The 18,380-nt window shown below is 63.7% G+C and overlaps 2 protein-coding genes across 3 annotated transcripts in view; both read left to right on the forward strand.

Moving 5' to 3' along the window:
- The window catches only part of CCDC40 (coiled-coil domain containing 40), a 33,965-nt gene extending 30,003 nt beyond the window's left edge, over positions 1–3,962 (forward strand). For both annotated transcript variants that reach the window (XM_045525138.1, XM_045525140.1), the window contains exons 19-20: positions 1,591–1,749; positions 2,828–3,962. In XM_045525138.1, coding sequence (XP_045381094.1) covers positions 1,591–1,749; positions 2,828–3,076 — 408 coding nt within the window. In that variant the 3' untranslated portion in view covers positions 3,077–3,962. The remainder of the gene's footprint in view (positions 1–1,590; positions 1,750–2,827) is intronic.
- An 862-nt stretch (positions 3,963–4,824) lies between these two features.
- GAA (alpha glucosidase) lies at positions 4,825–18,043 on the forward strand. The gene is given in 22 exon segments (XM_045569811.1): positions 4,825–4,880; positions 7,438–8,039; positions 8,621–8,766; positions 9,778–9,943; positions 10,032–10,128; positions 10,490–10,609; positions 10,680–10,795; positions 10,879–11,010; positions 11,890–11,965; positions 11,968–11,999; positions 12,606–12,623; positions 12,625–12,720; positions 12,825–12,909; positions 13,857–13,974; positions 14,439–14,572; positions 14,677–14,828; positions 14,980–15,128; positions 15,511–15,652; positions 16,056–16,205; positions 16,649–16,813; positions 17,017–17,169; positions 17,509–18,043. Coding segments are annotated over 21 exon segments (2,874 nt in total). The 5' UTR covers positions 4,825–4,880; positions 7,438–7,472; the 3' UTR covers positions 17,569–18,043.
- Positions 18,044–18,380: the final 337 nt, after the last annotated feature.

The following is an 18,380-nucleotide window of genomic DNA, read 5'->3' on the forward strand; positions in this document are numbered from 1 at the left end:
GCGAACCAACCTGCTCTGCGCTGGCAGTGGGGCTGCCACACCCTCTGGGCCTCGACCACGCCACCTGTGAAGGGGGACCGTGACCCAGCTGGGCTGGGGGTGAAGGTGCAGCGGCTGTCGGAGGGGCCGCGTGCTCAGCAGGTGTTCCGGGCAGTGCTAACTGCCACTGTTTCGGGCCTGTCTTCGGGAGTTTGTCTTGGGATGAGCACAACGCCCACACCCAGAGGCACTGCGAGGGCCGGACGCGGCCATATTTCCGCTGCTTCCTGCCTAACCAAGTGGCATCAGAGAGGCAGGGTGTTGGGGGGAGAGCCTTGCGTGCAGGCCCTGAGCTGGAGCTGGGGACTCCCCGAGAGCCCACGTCCCTGTCCCCAAGGCAGCATCAACCAAGCATGTGGGCATGACCTGCCCTGGGAGGGGCTGAGCCAGTGCTGCCCCACGCCCGCCCCCAGCCATTGCCAGGCCGGGACTCAGGGCTCAGACCTGCTCTGCCCGACTGTGTGGCACTAGGGACAGCTGAGAGCATGGCCTCAGAGCCCCACTGTTCCGCTTGTGCTGGGCAGACTGACCTCTCAGTGCCTTGGTTTCCTGACCTGCAAAATGGTACCCATCTTTTAGGGTCATCCAGAGAATGACATGGAGAGTGGTGAGACAGGCCCTGTAGGACTAAGTCCCGTATAGGGAAAGGTTGGCAGAAAATGGTTAGCAGAAAATGACAGACATGCTTGACCTGCTTATTTGGAAGTTACTGGAAGTTTCTAGAGAGAGGCAATAGAGAAGCCTCTTTTCAGCCCTTGTTGGCCACGCTGACCACTCCTGATGTCCACCCTTCCTTGGCCTCCTGTCCTGGCTCCCAATCTCTCCTCACTGCCCTGGGTACCTCCCCGGTCCCCTGCCAGGACCCCCACGCCCACCCCTCACCCCACATCTTCCCCACACAGCACCTGAGGCCCCTACACCCCCAGCCACATCCAACACAACCACCACCACAGACGGGTCCTTTCTCTGGACCCTGCCAGTCCTGCTCTGTCCTTCCGTGTCTGGCCAACTCTGAGTCACCGTTGTCTCTTCTCCCTCCCCACGCCTGGGCCCGTCAGCCACCAAATGCCACCAGGTTTTTCTTTCTCTAAACTGTGCTGGTTCCCCTGATGGTGGAACCCACACCAGGCTGATGTCGCTGGCCTCGACCCCTCCCTGTCTGCCACAGACGCCCCTGAAGCCCGTGTCCTGCAGGGACTCTGCAGAGAGGCCTCACCCCTCCTTCCCACGCGCCCCAGCCCACCTCTGCCCAGAGGCCGTGGCCCCTGCTCTTGACGCACAGCTATCCCCAGTCCCCCATGTCTGAGCAGACAGGCCTGCTGCAGGAGGAGGCCCCCAGAACCGCGCAGGCCCCTGGGTCTCTCTCTGAGCCACACCTGCCTTAGGGGAGTGGTCTGCAGGTCCCCAAAGGGCGGTGACTCTGACTCCTCTTCGGGGATCCTCCCGGCGGCTGGAATAGAAGGCACCTGGCAGGTCCTCATGACCCGACGCTTCTCTGTCCGCCAAGTAGCCAGGATGCAGGGGCCCAGCAGGGACCTGTTTACCTCCTAGGCCACCGAGGAGTGCACCAAAACCATCCTGGAGCTGGAGGAAGTGCAACGAAGCTCGAGCAGCGCCCTCCGGGAGAAGCAGGGGCAGCTGTCGACGATGCAGTCCGACTTGGACACGCTCGAAGCCGACCTCAGCCGGCTCACAGCCCTGAAGCGCCAGGTAAACAAGTCCCGGGAGGTCACTAGGGCTAAAGGCACCTCGGCTGTGGGTGTGCCACTCGCAGCAGAAGTCCTGTGTCTCCCGGGGCCAGGCCTCTCCTGGCCCGGCGAAGCGCAGCTGAAACAGCACCGCGCACTGCCGCAGTCTGTGGCTTTGTGATTCGCTCATTTGACAAACACTGACCCTGTACCTGTCACAGGCCAGGCCCCGTTCTGGGTGCCAGGACTCCAGAGCAGAACAAAACAGACAAAAACCCCTGCCCCCTGGAGGTTACATTCTGGGGGCAGGAGACAAGATAAACAGAATAAATAAAAAAGAGAGGGTGTTTCCGTTGTGATAATGCTTTGGAGAGGAACAACGCCAAGAAGGAGCGTCGGGGCATCGGGTGGGCCAGGGGACCGAGGCCTTGGGCTGGGTGGTCCGGGAAAGCCACGCAGAGCTGACAGCATTTAAGTCAAAACTTGTAAGATACAAGGTAGTGGCCGCCCGGGCGGAGGGGACAGCCCAGCAGAGGCAGGCCCTGGGGGTGTGGGCAGAGGGCCCCGCCGGGACTGTGACGACGCATGGTCATGACTTTGGGCTTTTCTCCGAGGGGAGGACTTTGCGGAGAGGAGTAACTGGGGCTCCAGTGGGATCCTCCAGCTCTGGTGTTGGGTGTGGCAGGAGGGGTCGAGGGTGGACACAGGAGGCTGTTTGAGGCCACCACTGTGCTGCCGGAGGACGGGGACGCAGGAACCAGGTGGCTGGGGAGAAGCTGCCGGATTCTGCACATACATAATCCAGAAGCTGCCCCGCTGGGATTTCCTGCTGGACTGGATGTGGTGTGGGCAGAAGAGAGGGCTTGGACGTGACCCCAAGGTCCCAGCCTGGTCAACTGAGGCAGGCGGGGGAACAAGGGGCCGTGCACATAGCAGGTGCCAGGAATGTCTTCTAGATGGCGGGTGAACCAAGAGGCTCCAACCTAGTGGGCAGCCTCCTCTCCTAGTTGGCATTCCTCGCATCCCAGTTTATGTGGGGGGCCGGCTGGCGTCCTCCCTCCGATTGGCATAGCCTGACACAGGGTCTCGTTCCCACTCAGAACCTCTCGGAGATCGTGGCCCTACAGACGCGCGCGAAGCACCTGCAGGCGGTGAAGGAGGGGAGGTACGTGTTCCTGTTCCGCTCCAAGCAGTCCCTGCAGCTGGAGCGCAGGCGCCTGGATGACCGGCTGGCCCTCATCGCCACCATCCTCCAGCAAGTGCAGGACGAGTACCCCCAGTTCCAGGAGGCCCTGCACAAGGTCAGCCAGAAGGTCGCCAGCAAGCTCGAATCGCCGGGGCCATCGTAGAGAGCAGCCGGGAACCCACCTTCCACAGCTATCCACCCCCCCAAGAAAGAGATCCAGAAATGTGTTTATTATGAGGGACTTAGAATCTTTTTGTGTTCCTATAAACCACGTGTGCCCTCCGCTCGACACCACTTAAGAGAAATAGATAAGCCAGCCCACCTGTAGGAATTGCTCAGCCACTCAGCAATTTAACCAAGGAAAACCTGACTTTCCAACCAGCCACGGGTGAAGGCTGTGCCCGTGGGTGCAGACAACACCCCCCACGCTGGACCTCGCCGTCCAAATAACCCTTCTGTTTGTGAGGCCCCGCAACACCTGCTGGCACAGGCGCACAACCTGTCGGCGAGCAAAGGGCGGAAACCGGCAGCGCACCTGGCCGGAGGCCTCGGAGCTGCTTCATCCCTCAGCACCCCCTCTACCAGCAGACCCTCCCCACTTTTTGCCATCACCTCCCCCAGAAAACTCAGGTCCCTTCTCCTGCCCTCACATCCAGTTTGAGTTAAATTCACACTCACAGCTTGCAGGAGAAAGTCAAGGGCCCCAGACAGGTCATTTATGGAAGCAGGTGACCACTGACATAAGAGCATCGCCAGGAAAATACTAAGCAACCACGCCCAGTCTGCTCACCTGTCTCTTCTTCACTATTTTTATTTTGAGATGAGGTCTGGCTGTTGCCCTGGGTGGGATCAAACTCTGAGCTCAAGGGCCCCTCCCACCTCGGCCTCCTGAGCAGCCGGGACTGCAGGTGCCACCAGGCAGGTGCCTTCATTATTAACCCCGTGCTCTCTCTCCCACTCCCCTGCATTCCCGAGTACTAAACACCTAGTGGCTTCAATGCAATTTAAAGGAAAAATGTTCTATAAAATAATTTCACTTTCAAACCTTTCAGCAGAAGAATTAAAAAAATCTTTTTCTGAATATGGGAGTCAGGCGTATTTATTCTAAAACATTGCAGAAATACACAACCTACAGCCAGGTGCAGGGGGAGGTCTTCATGCCCACCCAGAGGCCTCCACGCTGGGTGTTCTGGCGCCTCGCCCCTGGGATTGTCTCTGAGCACACATTCTGTCTGGCAAGTTGAGATTAGACGTCGTTCAGTTACTGTGTCTCCCTTCTAAAAGTGTGCTCATCTTAATGTAAGCATTTTCTCATTTTATGTAAAAGTTCCCTATGTCAACGTTTTCATAAACGTTGGTTTTATAGATTATCACGTTTTGATTATTCCTTTACAGAATAAACATAAATTACAGAGAGAATTTAAGGGGCTCCCAAATCTGGCTGTTTTTAACCTCTCCACGCCGAGCACCTTTGTCTGCCTCTCCGGACACGTCTCCGTCCTGCGGGCTGGATTCGCAGAACCGCGGCTTGGCTGGCGCCTACGAAGTCCTAACAGCTGCAGGGACGGGGACCGGGCCTGGACCGCGCCAGCAGGTGCCACGACCCACCTCTGACCCCGAGGAAGCAGCAACAGCGCGAGCCCGCAGGCGCGGGCGGGCCTCTCCCGGCACGGTGCGCGCTGCCCTGGGACGCCTTCCCGGCCGGGCAGAGGTCCGGTTGGGGGACCGGGGACCCGGGTGCGGCACCGGGGCCAGAGTAGCAGCAGGACGCGGAGCCCGCGCCGGGACGCCCCGAAAGGCCCCGCCCGCTCCGCCGCAGCCGCCGCGAGGGGGCGCAGCGGGGCCGCGCACTCTCGCCTCGGGCGCCTGCGCGGGCGGCCCTGTCACGTGACCCGCGGCCCCGCCCCGGCGCGCGCCCGGCTCCGACCCCAGAGTCCCCGCGGCGGGTCGGGCGCGCGTGCGCGGAGGTGAGCGGCCGGGGCTGCGGTAGCCGGGCAGACCTGCGGCGTCGGGCCCTGTCGGGCTGGGGCTGGGGTGGTGCGGGGCGCTCGGTCGGCCGGTGGCGGCTTCCCGGTTGGAGAAGCTGAGGAGATTGTAGCGGAGGCCGCGCGGCGGCGAGGGGTCCCACCGGTGAGCCACCGTAGGGCAGCGACCCCCTGGGGGTCCCGGAAACGTCCAGATTCTCGTCCGTCCGCCCAGGGCTCAGCGAGGAGGGCTCTGTGCGTGCGGCCTCTCACGGGGGAAAGGGGAAACTGAGGCACGGGGAGGGGGAGACACCTGACTTCTGCCGGGGCTGCCAGTGGCAACACCCCAGAAGCGGGTTTGGACCCGCGGCGGGTCCGGCGTCCTCCCTGGGCGCGGAGCCTGGCCGCTGCCCTCGAGCGCTCCCCGTTTCTCTCGGATTGCCCGGCTGGGCCGCAGCCCGGAGCCAGCCCCGCGTGGGGTGGGCTGGAGGCGCCTGTTCCGCATTTCTAGGGTGTCTTCCCTCTTCCGAGGGACGCAGTGCTCAGTCCTGGCCATGACCCCAGCCACCCTGCCGTCTCTGAGGTGCCTGGACCTGCCCCAGTCCTGGGTCTGAACCCCTGGACTCGGGGAGCTCCACATCCCGAGTGTGGACCCCGGGACCAGCGCTGAGTTCCCTCTGCCTGTATTTGGTCTTTGTCCCTCAGTCCTGGCACGCAGCACCTGAACCCTTCGGAAACTGTGTGGTAACGGTGCCTCTGTTTGCTCAGGGATGGCTGTTGGCTGGGGGCACCTAGGAAGCTTCAGAACAGGGACAGGAAGACCAAGGCCTGATTAGAGGGTTGGGACTCCCACCCCCATGCCCACCCCCGCCTTCACCTCCAGAGAGGGGTGAGGGGCTGGAGATTGAGGTCATCACCGGCGGCCAGTGTCTAACCCACCCTGCCTGCCTTCTGGGAGCCCCTTGAAAAGCCCTGTAAACAGGGCTCGGGGAGCTTCCAGGTTGGCAAACACTCGGGGTGCAGGAACGGGGCACATCTGGAGAGGGCCCGGAGGTGCTGCCGCCCCCCAACCTTGCCTTAGGTGCCTCTTCCCTCTGGCTGTTCCTGAGTCGAGTCCCGTGTCATTTGTAACAAACCAGCAAATGTAAGCAAAGTACTTTCCTGAGGTCGTGGGAACTCCTGAATTTATAGCCAGTCACCAGAAGTACAAGTGACAAGCTGGGACCTGGAACTGGCATCTGAGTGGGGCAGTCTCGTGGGACGGAGCTCTTAACCGTGGGGCTTGTGCCGAAGCCAGGCAGGTGGTGTCAGTTGAACTGAATTGCAGGAGGCCCAGCTGAGTCGGAGAGTGGAGGGTTGACTGGGATGAGGAAGAAAACCCCACACTTTTGGTGTTGGAAGTGTGAGTGTCACTGTGGAGCCCAAAGAGCTCTGATTTACCAGTGGCCCATGGTGGGACGCCGAGCTCTGCTGCCGGGCGGAACACTCCCCACCCACCCTTTTGTGACCAGGACAGATCAGACTCCCCAGGGCCCTGCATTCCCGTCTGGTGTGTGACTTTTTCCCAGTGCCTAAGCGTTGGTGGCCCTGAGCATGTGTCTCACAACTTCCCACTGCAGGTAGCTTCCTTGGCAAGGCCCACATACTGTGCTCTGAAATCGTCCCGGCAGCTGCTCCGAGGCCCGTTCCTCAGAGCCCAGACCCCTCTGATGCCCAACTTTGGTGTGAGGACCCCCCCACCATGGACACCCTCCTCCCACAGCCTTGATGCTAGGAACCTTCGTTCTCCTTCCCTGGGGGTCAGACTTGCACCTGGACGTGGCCCTCCCAGCCTGCCGCTGCCTGCCATTCTCTCTCAGACGGACTAGAGGGACTCCCCTGATAAAATCCCTGTGTGTCTCATCTGCTCTCGGAGTTGGACTAATACAGTGTTCTTTATGAAATATTTAGAACATTCAGATACGCAAAACGAGGTAACACTCAGTTGTTAATCTGACCCTCTCATCCTGGTGTCGGTACCTGCGGGGCTCAGGTGCAGCTGCCGTGGCAGAGCTCCTGTTTCTCCCCGTGGGCCACGGGGCCAGGAGGGGCTCTGGTCTGCGAAGTCGTCAGAGGTCAGGCCCCTTCTGTTGTGTGGCTTTGCCACCGTGTGCTGGTCAGCAGGAAAGGGACTGAGGGAAGGTGGTGGGTCCCCCAAGCGCTTAGGGGTTGCCAGAATCACTTGCACTGACACCGCGTCGGCCCAAAGTTAATAATCGCAGTCACAACAGCTGTGCAGAAGTGGGGCTCCCTCCACCTGCTGTTGTGACTTGTCCTTTCACTTGTCAGCCCGTCTCACTTGGTCTTTTTGTAACATTTTAGAAGCCTTCTTGGTGCGGTATTTCACAGTCCCGTTTGTTGCTTCTCTCTCCCTGCCCCCCCCAGTCTAAACAGGGCTGCCACACCCTGCCCCGGCCCCCCTACCTGGGCCCTGGGAGGGAGGATGCGCTGCTTGGCCACCCTCCTGGGCACTGCCGGGTGAGCTGCTTTGGGTGTTGAGCCTGGCTCCTTCTCCCCGCAGGCCTCCGGAGCTGTCCACACTGCCTGGCAGCTGCCATGGGCAGGCAGGCCCTGGCCGTGGATGTGAGGTGGCCGCCCTGCACCCGTCCCCTGCTGGGGGTCTGCGCCCTCATCTGCCTGGCCACAGCTGCCCTGCTGGGGCACATCCTGCTCCATGATTTCCTGGTGGTCCCCCAAGAGTTGGGTGGCTTCTCCCCCGTCCTGGAGGAGACTCGCAGAGCTGCCCAGCCAGGAGCCAGCGGGCCAGGGCCCCAGCGCACCCAGGAGCACCCTGGCCATCCCGCAGCAGCACCCACACAGTGCGACGTACCCCCCAACAGCCGCTTCGACTGTGCCCCAGACAGGGCCATCACCCAGGAGCAGTGCGAGGCCCGCGGCTGCTGCTATGTCCCAGCAAGGCGGGACCCACGGGGCGCCCAGATGGGGCAGCCCTGGTGCTTCTTCCCGCCCAACTACCCCAGTTACAAGCTGGAGAACCTGAGCTCCTCCGAAATGGGCTACACGGCCACCCTGACCCGCTCCACCCCCACCTTCTTCCCGAAGGACGTCCTGACCTTGCGGCTGGATGTGCTGATGGAGACGGAGAGCCGCCTCCACTTCACGGTGCGGTGTGCGGGGGCGGGCGGGCGGGGACGCGGGAGGGACACACAAGCACTTCACGAGGGGTGTGTGTTGCACTACTGCGTGTCGAGCCCTTAGTGGGAGCTGAGGGGTGAGCAGACACGGTGGCTCCGTTGGGTGGGGACACAATGACAGGTGTTACAGAAGGCAGGCTCAGGGCTCGTTCATGTTTATGAAAAGGTAGATCAGGGAGAATAGGGCTTTATTTGCTGCCACACGCAGCAAATAAAAGTACAGATGCCCAGTCAACCTGAATTCCAGGTAACCAAGGAATTTTTGCTTTCAGTGTAGGCATGCAATGTTTCGGACACACTTATGCCAAAAAACTATTGGTTATTGATCTGAAATTCAAAGTTATCGGGTGGTCTGTATTTTACCTGGCAACGCAGGGGAGGGGTCCTTCTGGCTCTAGATGAGGACACTGAGGCTCAGAGAGGCTGAGCGACCAGCCTGCGCTCACACGCTGGGGCGTGGCTGCGCCAGGCCTCACCCGGGCACTCTGAGCAGGCTGTGCTCTGCAGGGGGTTCTGGGGGCGCTGGGACACCTCCCTCCCTCCTTTTAGATCAAAGATCCCGCTAACAGGCGCTACGAAGTGCCCTTGGAGACCCCGCGTGTCCGCAGCCGGGCACCGTCCCCACTCTACAGCGTGGAGTTCTCAGAGGAGCCGTTTGGGGTGGTCGTGCGCCGGCAGCTGGACGGCCGGGTGCTGTGAGTGCCTGGTCCCTGTGCCCCTAGCTCAGTGGGGTCACCCTTCCTGCCACTTACTCCTGACCCCCTCACGGTCCACTCGTGGCTGTTCTGGGACCACCCAGTACTCGCCCACCAGGGCCTCCACCTGGTGCACCCCGTTCTTGGCATGGATTTTCCCCCAGGGAAGTCTGGCCATATCAGGAGACGTTTATTTGCTGCTGCAGCTCAGGGATGCTACTGGCATCCAGTGGGCCGAGGCCGGGGGTGCCCAGGACGGCCCCACAGGGTGACCCAGCCCAAGATGTCAGCGGGGCCGAGGCTGAGACACCCCCATCCAGTCCGAGGTGGTGCCCCCACCCCAGGCGTCACACTCTCACCCGGTTTTATTATTTTATTTATCAAAAACTGACACACCACTTAGTATGCAGTAGGCATGTAATCATCAACTCGCATGATCCCCATGGCAACTCAGAAGTAGGTGCCACTTGTATCCCCCTGTGCCAGACAAGGACACTGAGGCACTGAGCAGCCAGGCGGCCTCTCTCTGCTTCGCGTCCCTCCAGGGCTCTCGTCTCCATCCCGATGGTGCGTGTTTGGCTCACTGCTGTCCCCTGCTATGGCAGGAGTCCTTCCGCTTCCCTCCCCACTGGCCGCAGCTGCTAGCCCGGGTTGCCCCGCGGCGGGCCCCGGGCAGGCGTGTGTCGAGAGAATGAGCAAATGCGTGGGTCGCGCCCTCGCCCTGTGGGGGCATTGGATGCACCCAAGCGTCCTGGGGTTCGCCTTGGACTCGGGCTCCGTGGCTGTGACACCCATCTGGGATGGCACGGGCCGGCCGGGCAGCCCGTCTCCTGTGGACGTGCCCTCAGTGGGCTTCACGCTCGGGCTCTGGTGCTGGGCTTGTTGGGCCTGGCGTGGCCGCCCGTCCCTGGGTCAGCACGTCCAAGCTGGCCAGGCCCCTCCAGCCTCCTGGGGCACCAGGCCGGGGTGCTCTCCGGGAGGGTGCGAGGGAGCCTGGCCTCTGCCCTGCAGGCTGAACACCACTGTGGCTCCCCTGTTCTTCGCCGACCAGTTTCTGCAGCTCTCCACCTCCCTGCCCTCCCAGTACCTCACGGGCCTGGCCGAGCACCTCAGCCCGCTGATGCTCAGCACCAGCTGGGCCAAGGTCACCCTCTGGAACCGGGACATCGCCCCCACGGTACAGGAGCGGCGGCCATGGGGTTGGGGGGGCCGGATGCGGGGTCTGGGACCACAGGGGCTAAGGTGCCGTCTCCCGTGTGTTACAGCCCAACGTGAACCTCTACGGGTCCCACCCTTTCTACCTGGTGCTGGAGGATGGCGGGTCGGCGCACGGAGTGTTCCTCCTGAACAGCAACGCCATGGGTGAGCTGCCCGCCTGGGCGGGGGGGGCTGGGCCTCCCCTTCTCATCTGAGAAATGGGGCTGGTGGGCTGCGGCCTCTGCCAGCCCTGCCCATCCGTGCCCCTAAGGGGGTTCCGGGACCCCCACCCTGGAGGTGAGCAGAGCCCAGGAAGGAGTCTCGGGTCCCGCTGCTCAGTGTCCTTCCGTCCTGCGCTGGTTCCGCAGCGAGCTGGGCTTCGCACGGCTGCCCCCACCCCACCCCGCCAGGCCACGGCGGCTCCCCGTGGGGGAGCCTTGTTCTTTGCCTGTGGGTGGCCCGTCCTCAGGGTGCTGGGCCCTCCAGGTGGGGTGTTTGTCCCTGAGCCCCAGGGCTGCTTCCCCAGACGTGGTGCTGCAGCCGAGCCCGGCCCTCAGCTGGAGGTCGACAGGCGGCATCCTGGACGTCTACGTCTTCCTGGGCCCGGATCCCAAGAGCGTGGTGCGCCAGTACCTGGACGTTGTGGGTACGGCCTGCTCCCGCCTCCGCCCCGCCCCACGCCCCCACCCCGCCCTCACCAGCCGGCTCGCCCGCAGGGTACCCGTTCCTGCCGCCGTACTGGGGCCTGGGCTTCCACCTGTGCCGCTGGGGCTACTCCTCCACCGCCATCACCCGCCAGGTGGTGGAGAACATGACCGAGGCCCCGCTTCCCGCTGGTGAGTGCGCGGGCGGCGGGGAGGCGGGGGCTGCCGGGCGCGGCTCCCAGGCCCCAGCAGCGGCTCGTGTGCTGCGCAGGATGTCCAGTGGAACGACCTGGACTACATGGACTCCAGGAGGGACTTCACCTTCAACAAAGACGGCTTCAAGGACTTCCCGGCCATGGTGCGGGAGCTGCACCAGGGCGGCCGGCGGTACATGATGATCGTGGTGAGTGCTGCTCCCGTCCCTCTGTCCTCCCTGCCGTGACCGCTGGCAACGATTTCTGAGGGTCTTTGTGACACGGAAGGAATAAGGACAGGTTTACAGGCCTGGCCCCTGCTGTCCCCGGAGGCCCAGTTTAAGGTCCCTGGAAACGTGTCTGTTCCTCAGGACTCTTTGCTTGTAGGTTACTTGAACTGCCCGAAACCAAAAGGCAGGGGCACAATAAGCTGATGTCACCAGCACTGGAAAGTGCCGGACATGGGGACAGCTGGGACTGTGGAGGCTCCACATGTGTCCTGGGCCTGCCCTGCCCTCAGGCAGCTCTGTCTCCTGGAAAGGGGGGAGGGAGGCACTTCCATCAGCTCCCCAGGGTGGACCCCCGGGTCACCCGGCACACAGAACCTTCCCTGGTCTGGGGCCGGCCCTCCGGCCAGAGGAGGGGACGGACCTAGGAGAGCTGGGAAGACCGAGTGATCACTGCCATGGGGACTGCCTTCGGCGGGGAAGAGTCAGTTGCCAAGAGGTCTGGAATCGCATTGATGTCACACATTTGTGTCATTGCTCTGAGAGCTGCAGGCTTAGTGACCATTCAGAGCAGGGGAGGGTAAACACAGACCTTTTCTTTTTCAGTTTTTTTTAATTATGGAAGAAATAAATGATCACTCTAGAACCTTTGTGAAACTGTAGGAAGCTTGAAGGCAGGTGCTGCTCACATCCTGGTCTGTCCCCGCAGCCTCCCGGCCGCCCCAAGCAATGTGTGCACCCACATGCCTTCGTCCCCCACCCCGCCCTTGCCAGCACTGCCTTCAGGGCCTTCCCCTGTTCCCGGTGCCACGGCCCTGGGGCCACGTCCTTCCCCTCCTGACTGGCTTCTCTCGCCCCCAGGATCCCGCCATCAGCAGCTCAGGCCCCGCCGGGGGCTACAGACCCTATGACGAGGGGCTGCGGAGGGGGGTTTTCATCACAACGAGACTGGGCAGCCACTGATCGGAAAGGTAGGTTGGAGTCTGGGGACAAAAGGGTAGAAAGCAGAGGCCACCGCCAGTGGGAACAGGACAGCTGTTCAGGAAGAGAGTGGCATTTCAGAAATCGTCACATCTGGCGGGGACAGATCAGGAGGGGTGAGTCACAGTCGGGGTGACGGCGGCTCCTGACGAGGAATGCCGCCTTGGATTGTTCCGTCCCGGGTCTGTGACTTGATGGGCAGTGGGCCCAGCCAGCCACGAGCTCTGCAGACCCCCAGTGAGGCCCTGGGGTCCTCTTTGTCCTCCCGGCCCCCAGGGCCTTCCCAGGGGGAGCTCCACAGAGTTGCACCCACCGCCCAGGGTGGGAGTGTGTGGGACTTGGACCAGGTCCTCCTTGTGCCGTCTCCTGTTTTGCAGTCCAGCCCCCCCGGTGGACGTGTCGGGTGGCCCCCTGTTCTCCCAGGGCCGGGGCCCCCACCCACATCCGTGCCTGTGGGGAGAGACCCGCTCATTGACCACAGGGCCCGGGTCTCTCGGGTTTGCCGATTTGGGCACAGACGAAGGGTGGGATGTGGCAGGGCCTCAGTGTGTGCTCTGGAGGGGCTGGGCCCCCCAGTCTGGCCACTTGTCATCCAGGTGTGGCCCGGATCCACCCGCCTTCCCCGACTTCACCAACCCCAAGGCCCTGGACTGGTGGCAGGACATGGTGGCCGAGTTCCACGCCCAGGTGCCCTTTGACGGCATGTGGATTGTAAGAGCCCCACCCCCGCCCTGGGCATCCCTGTGGCCCCTGGGGACCGGCCCCACCCCCTGTGCTCTGGGCAGGGATGCCCACCACCCGGGCTTCTCCCGCAGGACATGAACGAGCCTTCCAACTTCGTGCGGGGCTCTGAGGACGGCTGCCCCAGCAACGAGCTGGAAAACCCGCCCTACGTGCCCGGTGAGCCCTCCTACCGCCTCCCCGAGTGCCGCCTGGGGGTTCATGGCTCAAAGCAGGATTTCCCGTGCCTGGTCTGGGAGGCTCAGAGCACTCTTTTCTGAGAAGCACTGGGCAGCGCCAGCCAGGGGCTCAGCAGGGAGGGGAACCCCAGGAGGAAGGACCAGGTCGGGAGCCGCCAGCCAAGCGGCGCAGACACGGACGTGCAGAGGCACAGCCTTGCCAAAGGAAACGGCGTTAGTGACACGTGGCGCAGCAGCAGGGCGGACTGTGCTCAGGACCACCTTGATAAGTACAGGGACCCCTCAACGGAGTCTGGCTTGGGGAAGAGATTGGGCTCAACTCCAGACGCCGAGGGGCAAGTGGGAATTTACAGCCAGGGAGCAGGTGGGGTCGGTGGGTGGAAAGTTACCAACAGGAAAGTTGGGTCGGGAGATTCTGGCCAAACCAACCCGAAAGGACTCTTGCTGAGACAGGCTGGGGTGACCAGGCTGGTCAGATATTGAGGATGGGGCTTCCCACTAAGCTGACTGAGCAGGTTCTTTGCTAAAACCGGATTTTACAAGGACGTGCACAGACGGGCCTAGGAGGAGGGTCAGGAGCCTGAGACTGGAGTGGCCAAACAGAAAGCCTTTGTCACCCCGCAGAGGTGGGGGTTTCAGAGTTGGGTAAACGGGCAGGGAACACTTGTGAGTCCAGGGATGGTGGATGAGAAGTCGGGGGTCCGCAGAGGCCACCCCTCAGCGCCCAGCTCAAGCCTGTCTTTGGGAACGGTGGAGAGTGCACAGGAATGTGTCCCGAGTCCAAGGGTGACGCCGTACACGGAGGCGTGCCGGCCGGCAGGGTAGTGGGAGCAGCTTCGGGAGGCACCTGTGGAGGGGTCCCGGCAGGGGGCTGTGTGGTTAGACCCACCACGAGGCAGCGCCTCGGAAACCAGCCCCGTCTTCCAGGTGTGGTTGGTGGGACCCTCCAGGCGGCCACCATCTGTGCCTCCAGCCGCCAGTTCCTCTCCACACACTACAACCTGCACAACCTCTATGGCCTGAGCGAAGCCATCGCATCCCACAGGTGAGGCCCTGCCCGCCTGCCCCGCACCCGGGCTGTGAGGAGGGGCCCGGCCTCCACTGGGCCCTGGGCACGGGGAAAAGAGGAAGCCCAGACGGCCCCGCTGCTCCCCCAGGCCCTCCTGGCACCGCCAACCTGGAGCTGGAGCTGCCCCTCCCACCTCATGCCTTCGCCTGCAGAGGAGGGACCCAGCTGTTGCGAGACAGGGTGGTCTGCACCAGCAGGGCCGTGGGACCCCTGCAGGGCTGGGGCACATAGCTCTTCCGCAAGTGGAGTCGGGGCAGCCCCGTTAGCACTGACGTGCCCAGCAGACAGTGGCAGGGACCTCGCCGTCCTCCCCCTCCATCCTGTCTCATCCCGGACAGCTCCTGGCTCCCAGTTCACCAGGTGCTCCACCCAGGTGGGTGGTGACAGAGTCCTGGGTAGCCCCACTCGCTCGGCCCTCATGGTGTCCCCTGCCCACCCAGGGCCCTAGTGAAGGCTCGAGGGACCCGTCCCTTCGTGATCTCCCGCTCAACCTTTGCCGGCCACGGCCGATACGCCGGCCACTGGACGGGGGACGTGGGGAGCAGCTGGGAGCAGCTTTCCTACTCCGTGCCAGGTGAGCACCCAAGAAGGGGCTGCCCAGAGGAGCGCGTGTGCCCCTCCAGGGGACGCTGGCCCTCTCCAGGCAGCCTAAGGCCCGGCCTGACTCTGCCCTCGCAGAAATCCTGCTGTTTAACCTGCTGGGGGTGCCCCTGGTCGGGGCTGACGTCTGCGGCTTCCTGGGCAACACGTCAGAGGAGCTGTGTGTGCGCTGGACCCAGCTGGGCGCCTTCTACCCCTTCATGCGGAACCACAACGACCTGCACAGCCTGGTAGGGCCGGGCTGGAGGCGCGGGGGCGGGGGCGGGGGCGGGTCCCACCCACCGAGACCCTGCCCTGGCAAAACCCATCCCCACACGGGTGGCCAAGGACTGCCCAGGTCTGCGGGGTGGAGACTCCAGGGGCTTCCTTTCCCCGCGGCAGCCTCAGGAGCCGTACAGGTTCGGCAAGCCGGCCCAGCAGGCCATGCGGAAGGCCCTCGCCCTGCGCTATGCGCTGCTCCCCCACCTCTACACGCTGTTCTACCGGGCCCACGTCGGCGGGGAGACCGTGGCCCGGCCCCTCTTCCTGGAGTGAGCGAGCTGGGTGAGGGAGGGGTGGTCTGCGTGCACCCGGGGGAGGGGGCTGACCACGAACCAGAAGGGAGTGAGCAACAGAGGGAAGCCCAGGGCCGGCCCCTCCCCGATGCCGTCGGGCACGAGCCCCGACTCCTGCCCTGGCCACAGGCTGCCCGCGGTGTCTGATGGCGAGGGGGTCATCTCGGCCTTGACGGCAACTTGAGTCTGCTGCAGCCAGCCCTGCCTGGAAACCCGCGTCCCCCGACGCCCTAAACTCCCCGAGGTGGGAGCTCCAGCTCTTTGTGGGCCTCCCGGCGGGTGCGTGTGCCAACCACAGACGGCCATCTCCGCCCCAGCCCGGACCCTGTGCCCACCTGCCTGTCCCTGCAATTTGAAGGTTCCCCGAGGACCCCCACACCTGGACCGTGGACCGCCAGCTTCTGTGGGGGGCGGCTCTTCTCATCACCCCAGTGCTGGAGGCCGGGAAGGCTGAGGTGACGGGCTACTTCCCTTCGGGCACGTGGTATGACCTGCAGACGGTGAGTCCTGGGGACACAAGGGGCCCCTCCCTCCTGTCCTGTGGCTGTGACCGGGTGGTGGGAAGGGGGCATCTGGGGATTCCTGGCCCTGTGCCCGGCCCTCACCCGGGGGCCCCGTGCACAGCATGCCATCAATTCCTCCTGGCACCCCATTTTCCAGATGAGAAAACCAAGGCCTGAGCAGGTAACCTGCCAGGTAACCTCTCGGCCTCTGTCCCCACTGAGTGCCGGGAGGGTCCCTGCAGTGAGCACCGATCTGCCCCTGAGGTCACAGCCCAGCCTATGTGTGCCAGGCCTCCTGGGCCCTCCACATGGAGCCGGAAAACGGGGACATGGCTCCCAAGGACACTGTGGGGGCTGCGGCACTGCCTGGGACCGTTCTCAAGGGGATGTGTCCTTCCAGGTGCCAGTAGAGACCCTTGGCAGCCACCCATCTCTGCCTCCAGCACCCCCCAGGCCAGCCGTGCACAGCCAGGGGCAGTGGGTGACGCTGCCAGCCCCACTGGACACCATTAACGTCCACCTCCGGGCCGGGCACGTCCTCCCTCTGCAGGTACCCAGGGTGGACACCATGCTGCTGAGCCCAGGGGGGCGCGGGGAGCTGGGGAGGGGAGGGTCTCGGGAGGGGCTACAGCGGAGGGGCCGCCCAGGGTGGGAGGAGACCAAGGCGCTGTCGGCCAGCGTGGGATGTGGCCTCGGCCCTGCAAGGGCAGAGCCAGCCGGCAGCCACTCGGCAGGTCTGCATGTCGCAGGCTGGGCCAGGGCCTGGGCTCCCGAGGCTGTGGGTGGCACTTGAAGTGGGGAGGGTGGCACTTGAAGTGGGGAGGATCTCGGGCCAACCGAGTGGCATCAGCCAGGCGGTCACCACAGGCACGCAGTGCCCCAGCAGCGGGCGTCCTGTGGATCCTGGTCTCCCGCAGCCCGGGGCTGTCCCAGCCTAGCACCTGCCCCCACCCCAGGCCTCCGTGTCCACATCACATGTCCACCCCCATCCAGGGCCCCGGCCTCACCACCACAGAGTCCCGCAAGCAGCCCATGGCGCTGGTCGTGGCCCTGACCGAGAGCGGGGAGGCCCGAGGGGAGCTGTTCTGGGACGACGGGGACAGCCTGGGAGTGCTGGAGCGCGGGGACTACACACTGGTCACCTTCCGGGCCGGGAACGTAAGTCCTGGACCCCCAGGCTGACGCAGCGGGGCTGTCTCCGGTGTCTGCCCCGCTGTGTGAGGGCAGCCACTCCGCCAGGCCGGCCCCGTAGCTCTGTCCCTGGTCTGCACAGAGGATGGCCGTCCCTGATACTGTGGCGCGTCCCCAGTCATCTGCTGTCACCTGCACACTTTGTCTTTCTGCCTCTCTGTTCCGGCCAGAACACGGTCAAGAACGAGCTGGTGCGTGTGAGCGGGGAGGGCGCTGGCCTGCAGCTGCGGAAGGTGACCGTCTTGGGGGTGGCCACGGCCCCTCAGCAGGTCCTCTCCAACGGTGTCCCCGTGTCCAACTTCACCTACAGCCCTGACACCAAGGCAAGAGGGCTCTCGCCCCCCGGAGTGGGTGAGGGCGGGGGCACTGGGGCCTCGCAAGGGGCAGAGGGTCGTGGTCCTCGGGGAGCAGGGGGCAGGTCGGGCCATACAAGCTGTGCCTGTCCTCTCCCCGCGACTGCCTTCAGGGGTGACACCAGGTGGGCCCAGGGAGGTGGCTCATGCCAAGAGCCGCAGTCCCCCATGCCGGCTGGCAAGAGCAGGGCAGGCGGCCTCCCAGGGCCCAGTAGACCCGCACCCACACCCCCTCCACCGTCCGCCAAGCCCTGGGGGTCTCACTCTTGTTGGGGGTTGTTGGTTCAGTTTTTCTTCTTTCTTCTCCAGACTCTGGCCGTCCCCGTGGCACTGTCCGTGGGGGAGCAGTTTCTCGTCAGCTGGTCATAGCCAGTGGCAGCGGCTTGATCCTCACGGGGGAGGCTGGTTTCCCCCCAAGGCCGAGCCTGGCGCTCACGGTGGCTGTGTGCGTGCCGTGGTCCCCTGAGCAGCTCACGCTGCCCATCGTGTCTACCTCCTGGGGTTGGGGCTTTGGGGTTTGCTCCCCAGATCCTGCAGCTGCCCGGTGCGCTCCGGGGTCACTCTGTCCGGGTGTTGAAAGGCTTGTGTCCCCTGAGCCCACCACCCGCCTTCTGTCCCCGACGCCAGAGAAGGTGCTAGAGCAAGGAGTGTTGCCTCAGCACCGAGGTCCTGCCGCCAGCCTGCTGTGACCCAGGGAAAGGACAGAGCTTTGTCCCCACAGGCTCCCCCAGAAAGCTGCCTGCCAGCCCGGAAACGGAGCCTCGGGAGCATGCGCAGGCCTGGGAAGTCCTTCATCGACATTTCAAGTGCAATTGTCTGTAATAAAAGGGCATTTGGAATCCTCCTTTCTGCTGGCCCTGCCGGGGTTCAGGGCAGGGAGGGTGAATCCACGGGCCGTGAAACAGGCAGCCCCTCGACAAGCCCCAGACACTCCTGGGGGTGCGCCGTCCTCTGCCTCTCTCAGGCCAGCGTCCTTCACGTCCCCACGTCACGCAGGTCCCCACTTTGCCCATCTCGGGTGACTGGAGAAGGTCCACCTGGGCCTGGTGTCAGAGACATAGGTGGGAGATGTGGCCCCACCTCTGGGGCTGTGTGGCCCTGAGGACCTCGGAAGGGCCCCCCACGTGGACAGAGGACCTCAGGCAGAGGCCAGAGGTCTGTCCCCAAGTGACGCCCTTGGC

Source organism: Lemur catta, chromosome 15 (assembly GCF_020740605.2).
Source record: "Lemur catta isolate mLemCat1 chromosome 15, mLemCat1.pri, whole genome shotgun sequence".
NCBI classification, from domain to species: domain Eukaryota; kingdom Metazoa; phylum Chordata; class Mammalia; order Primates; family Lemuridae; genus Lemur; species Lemur catta.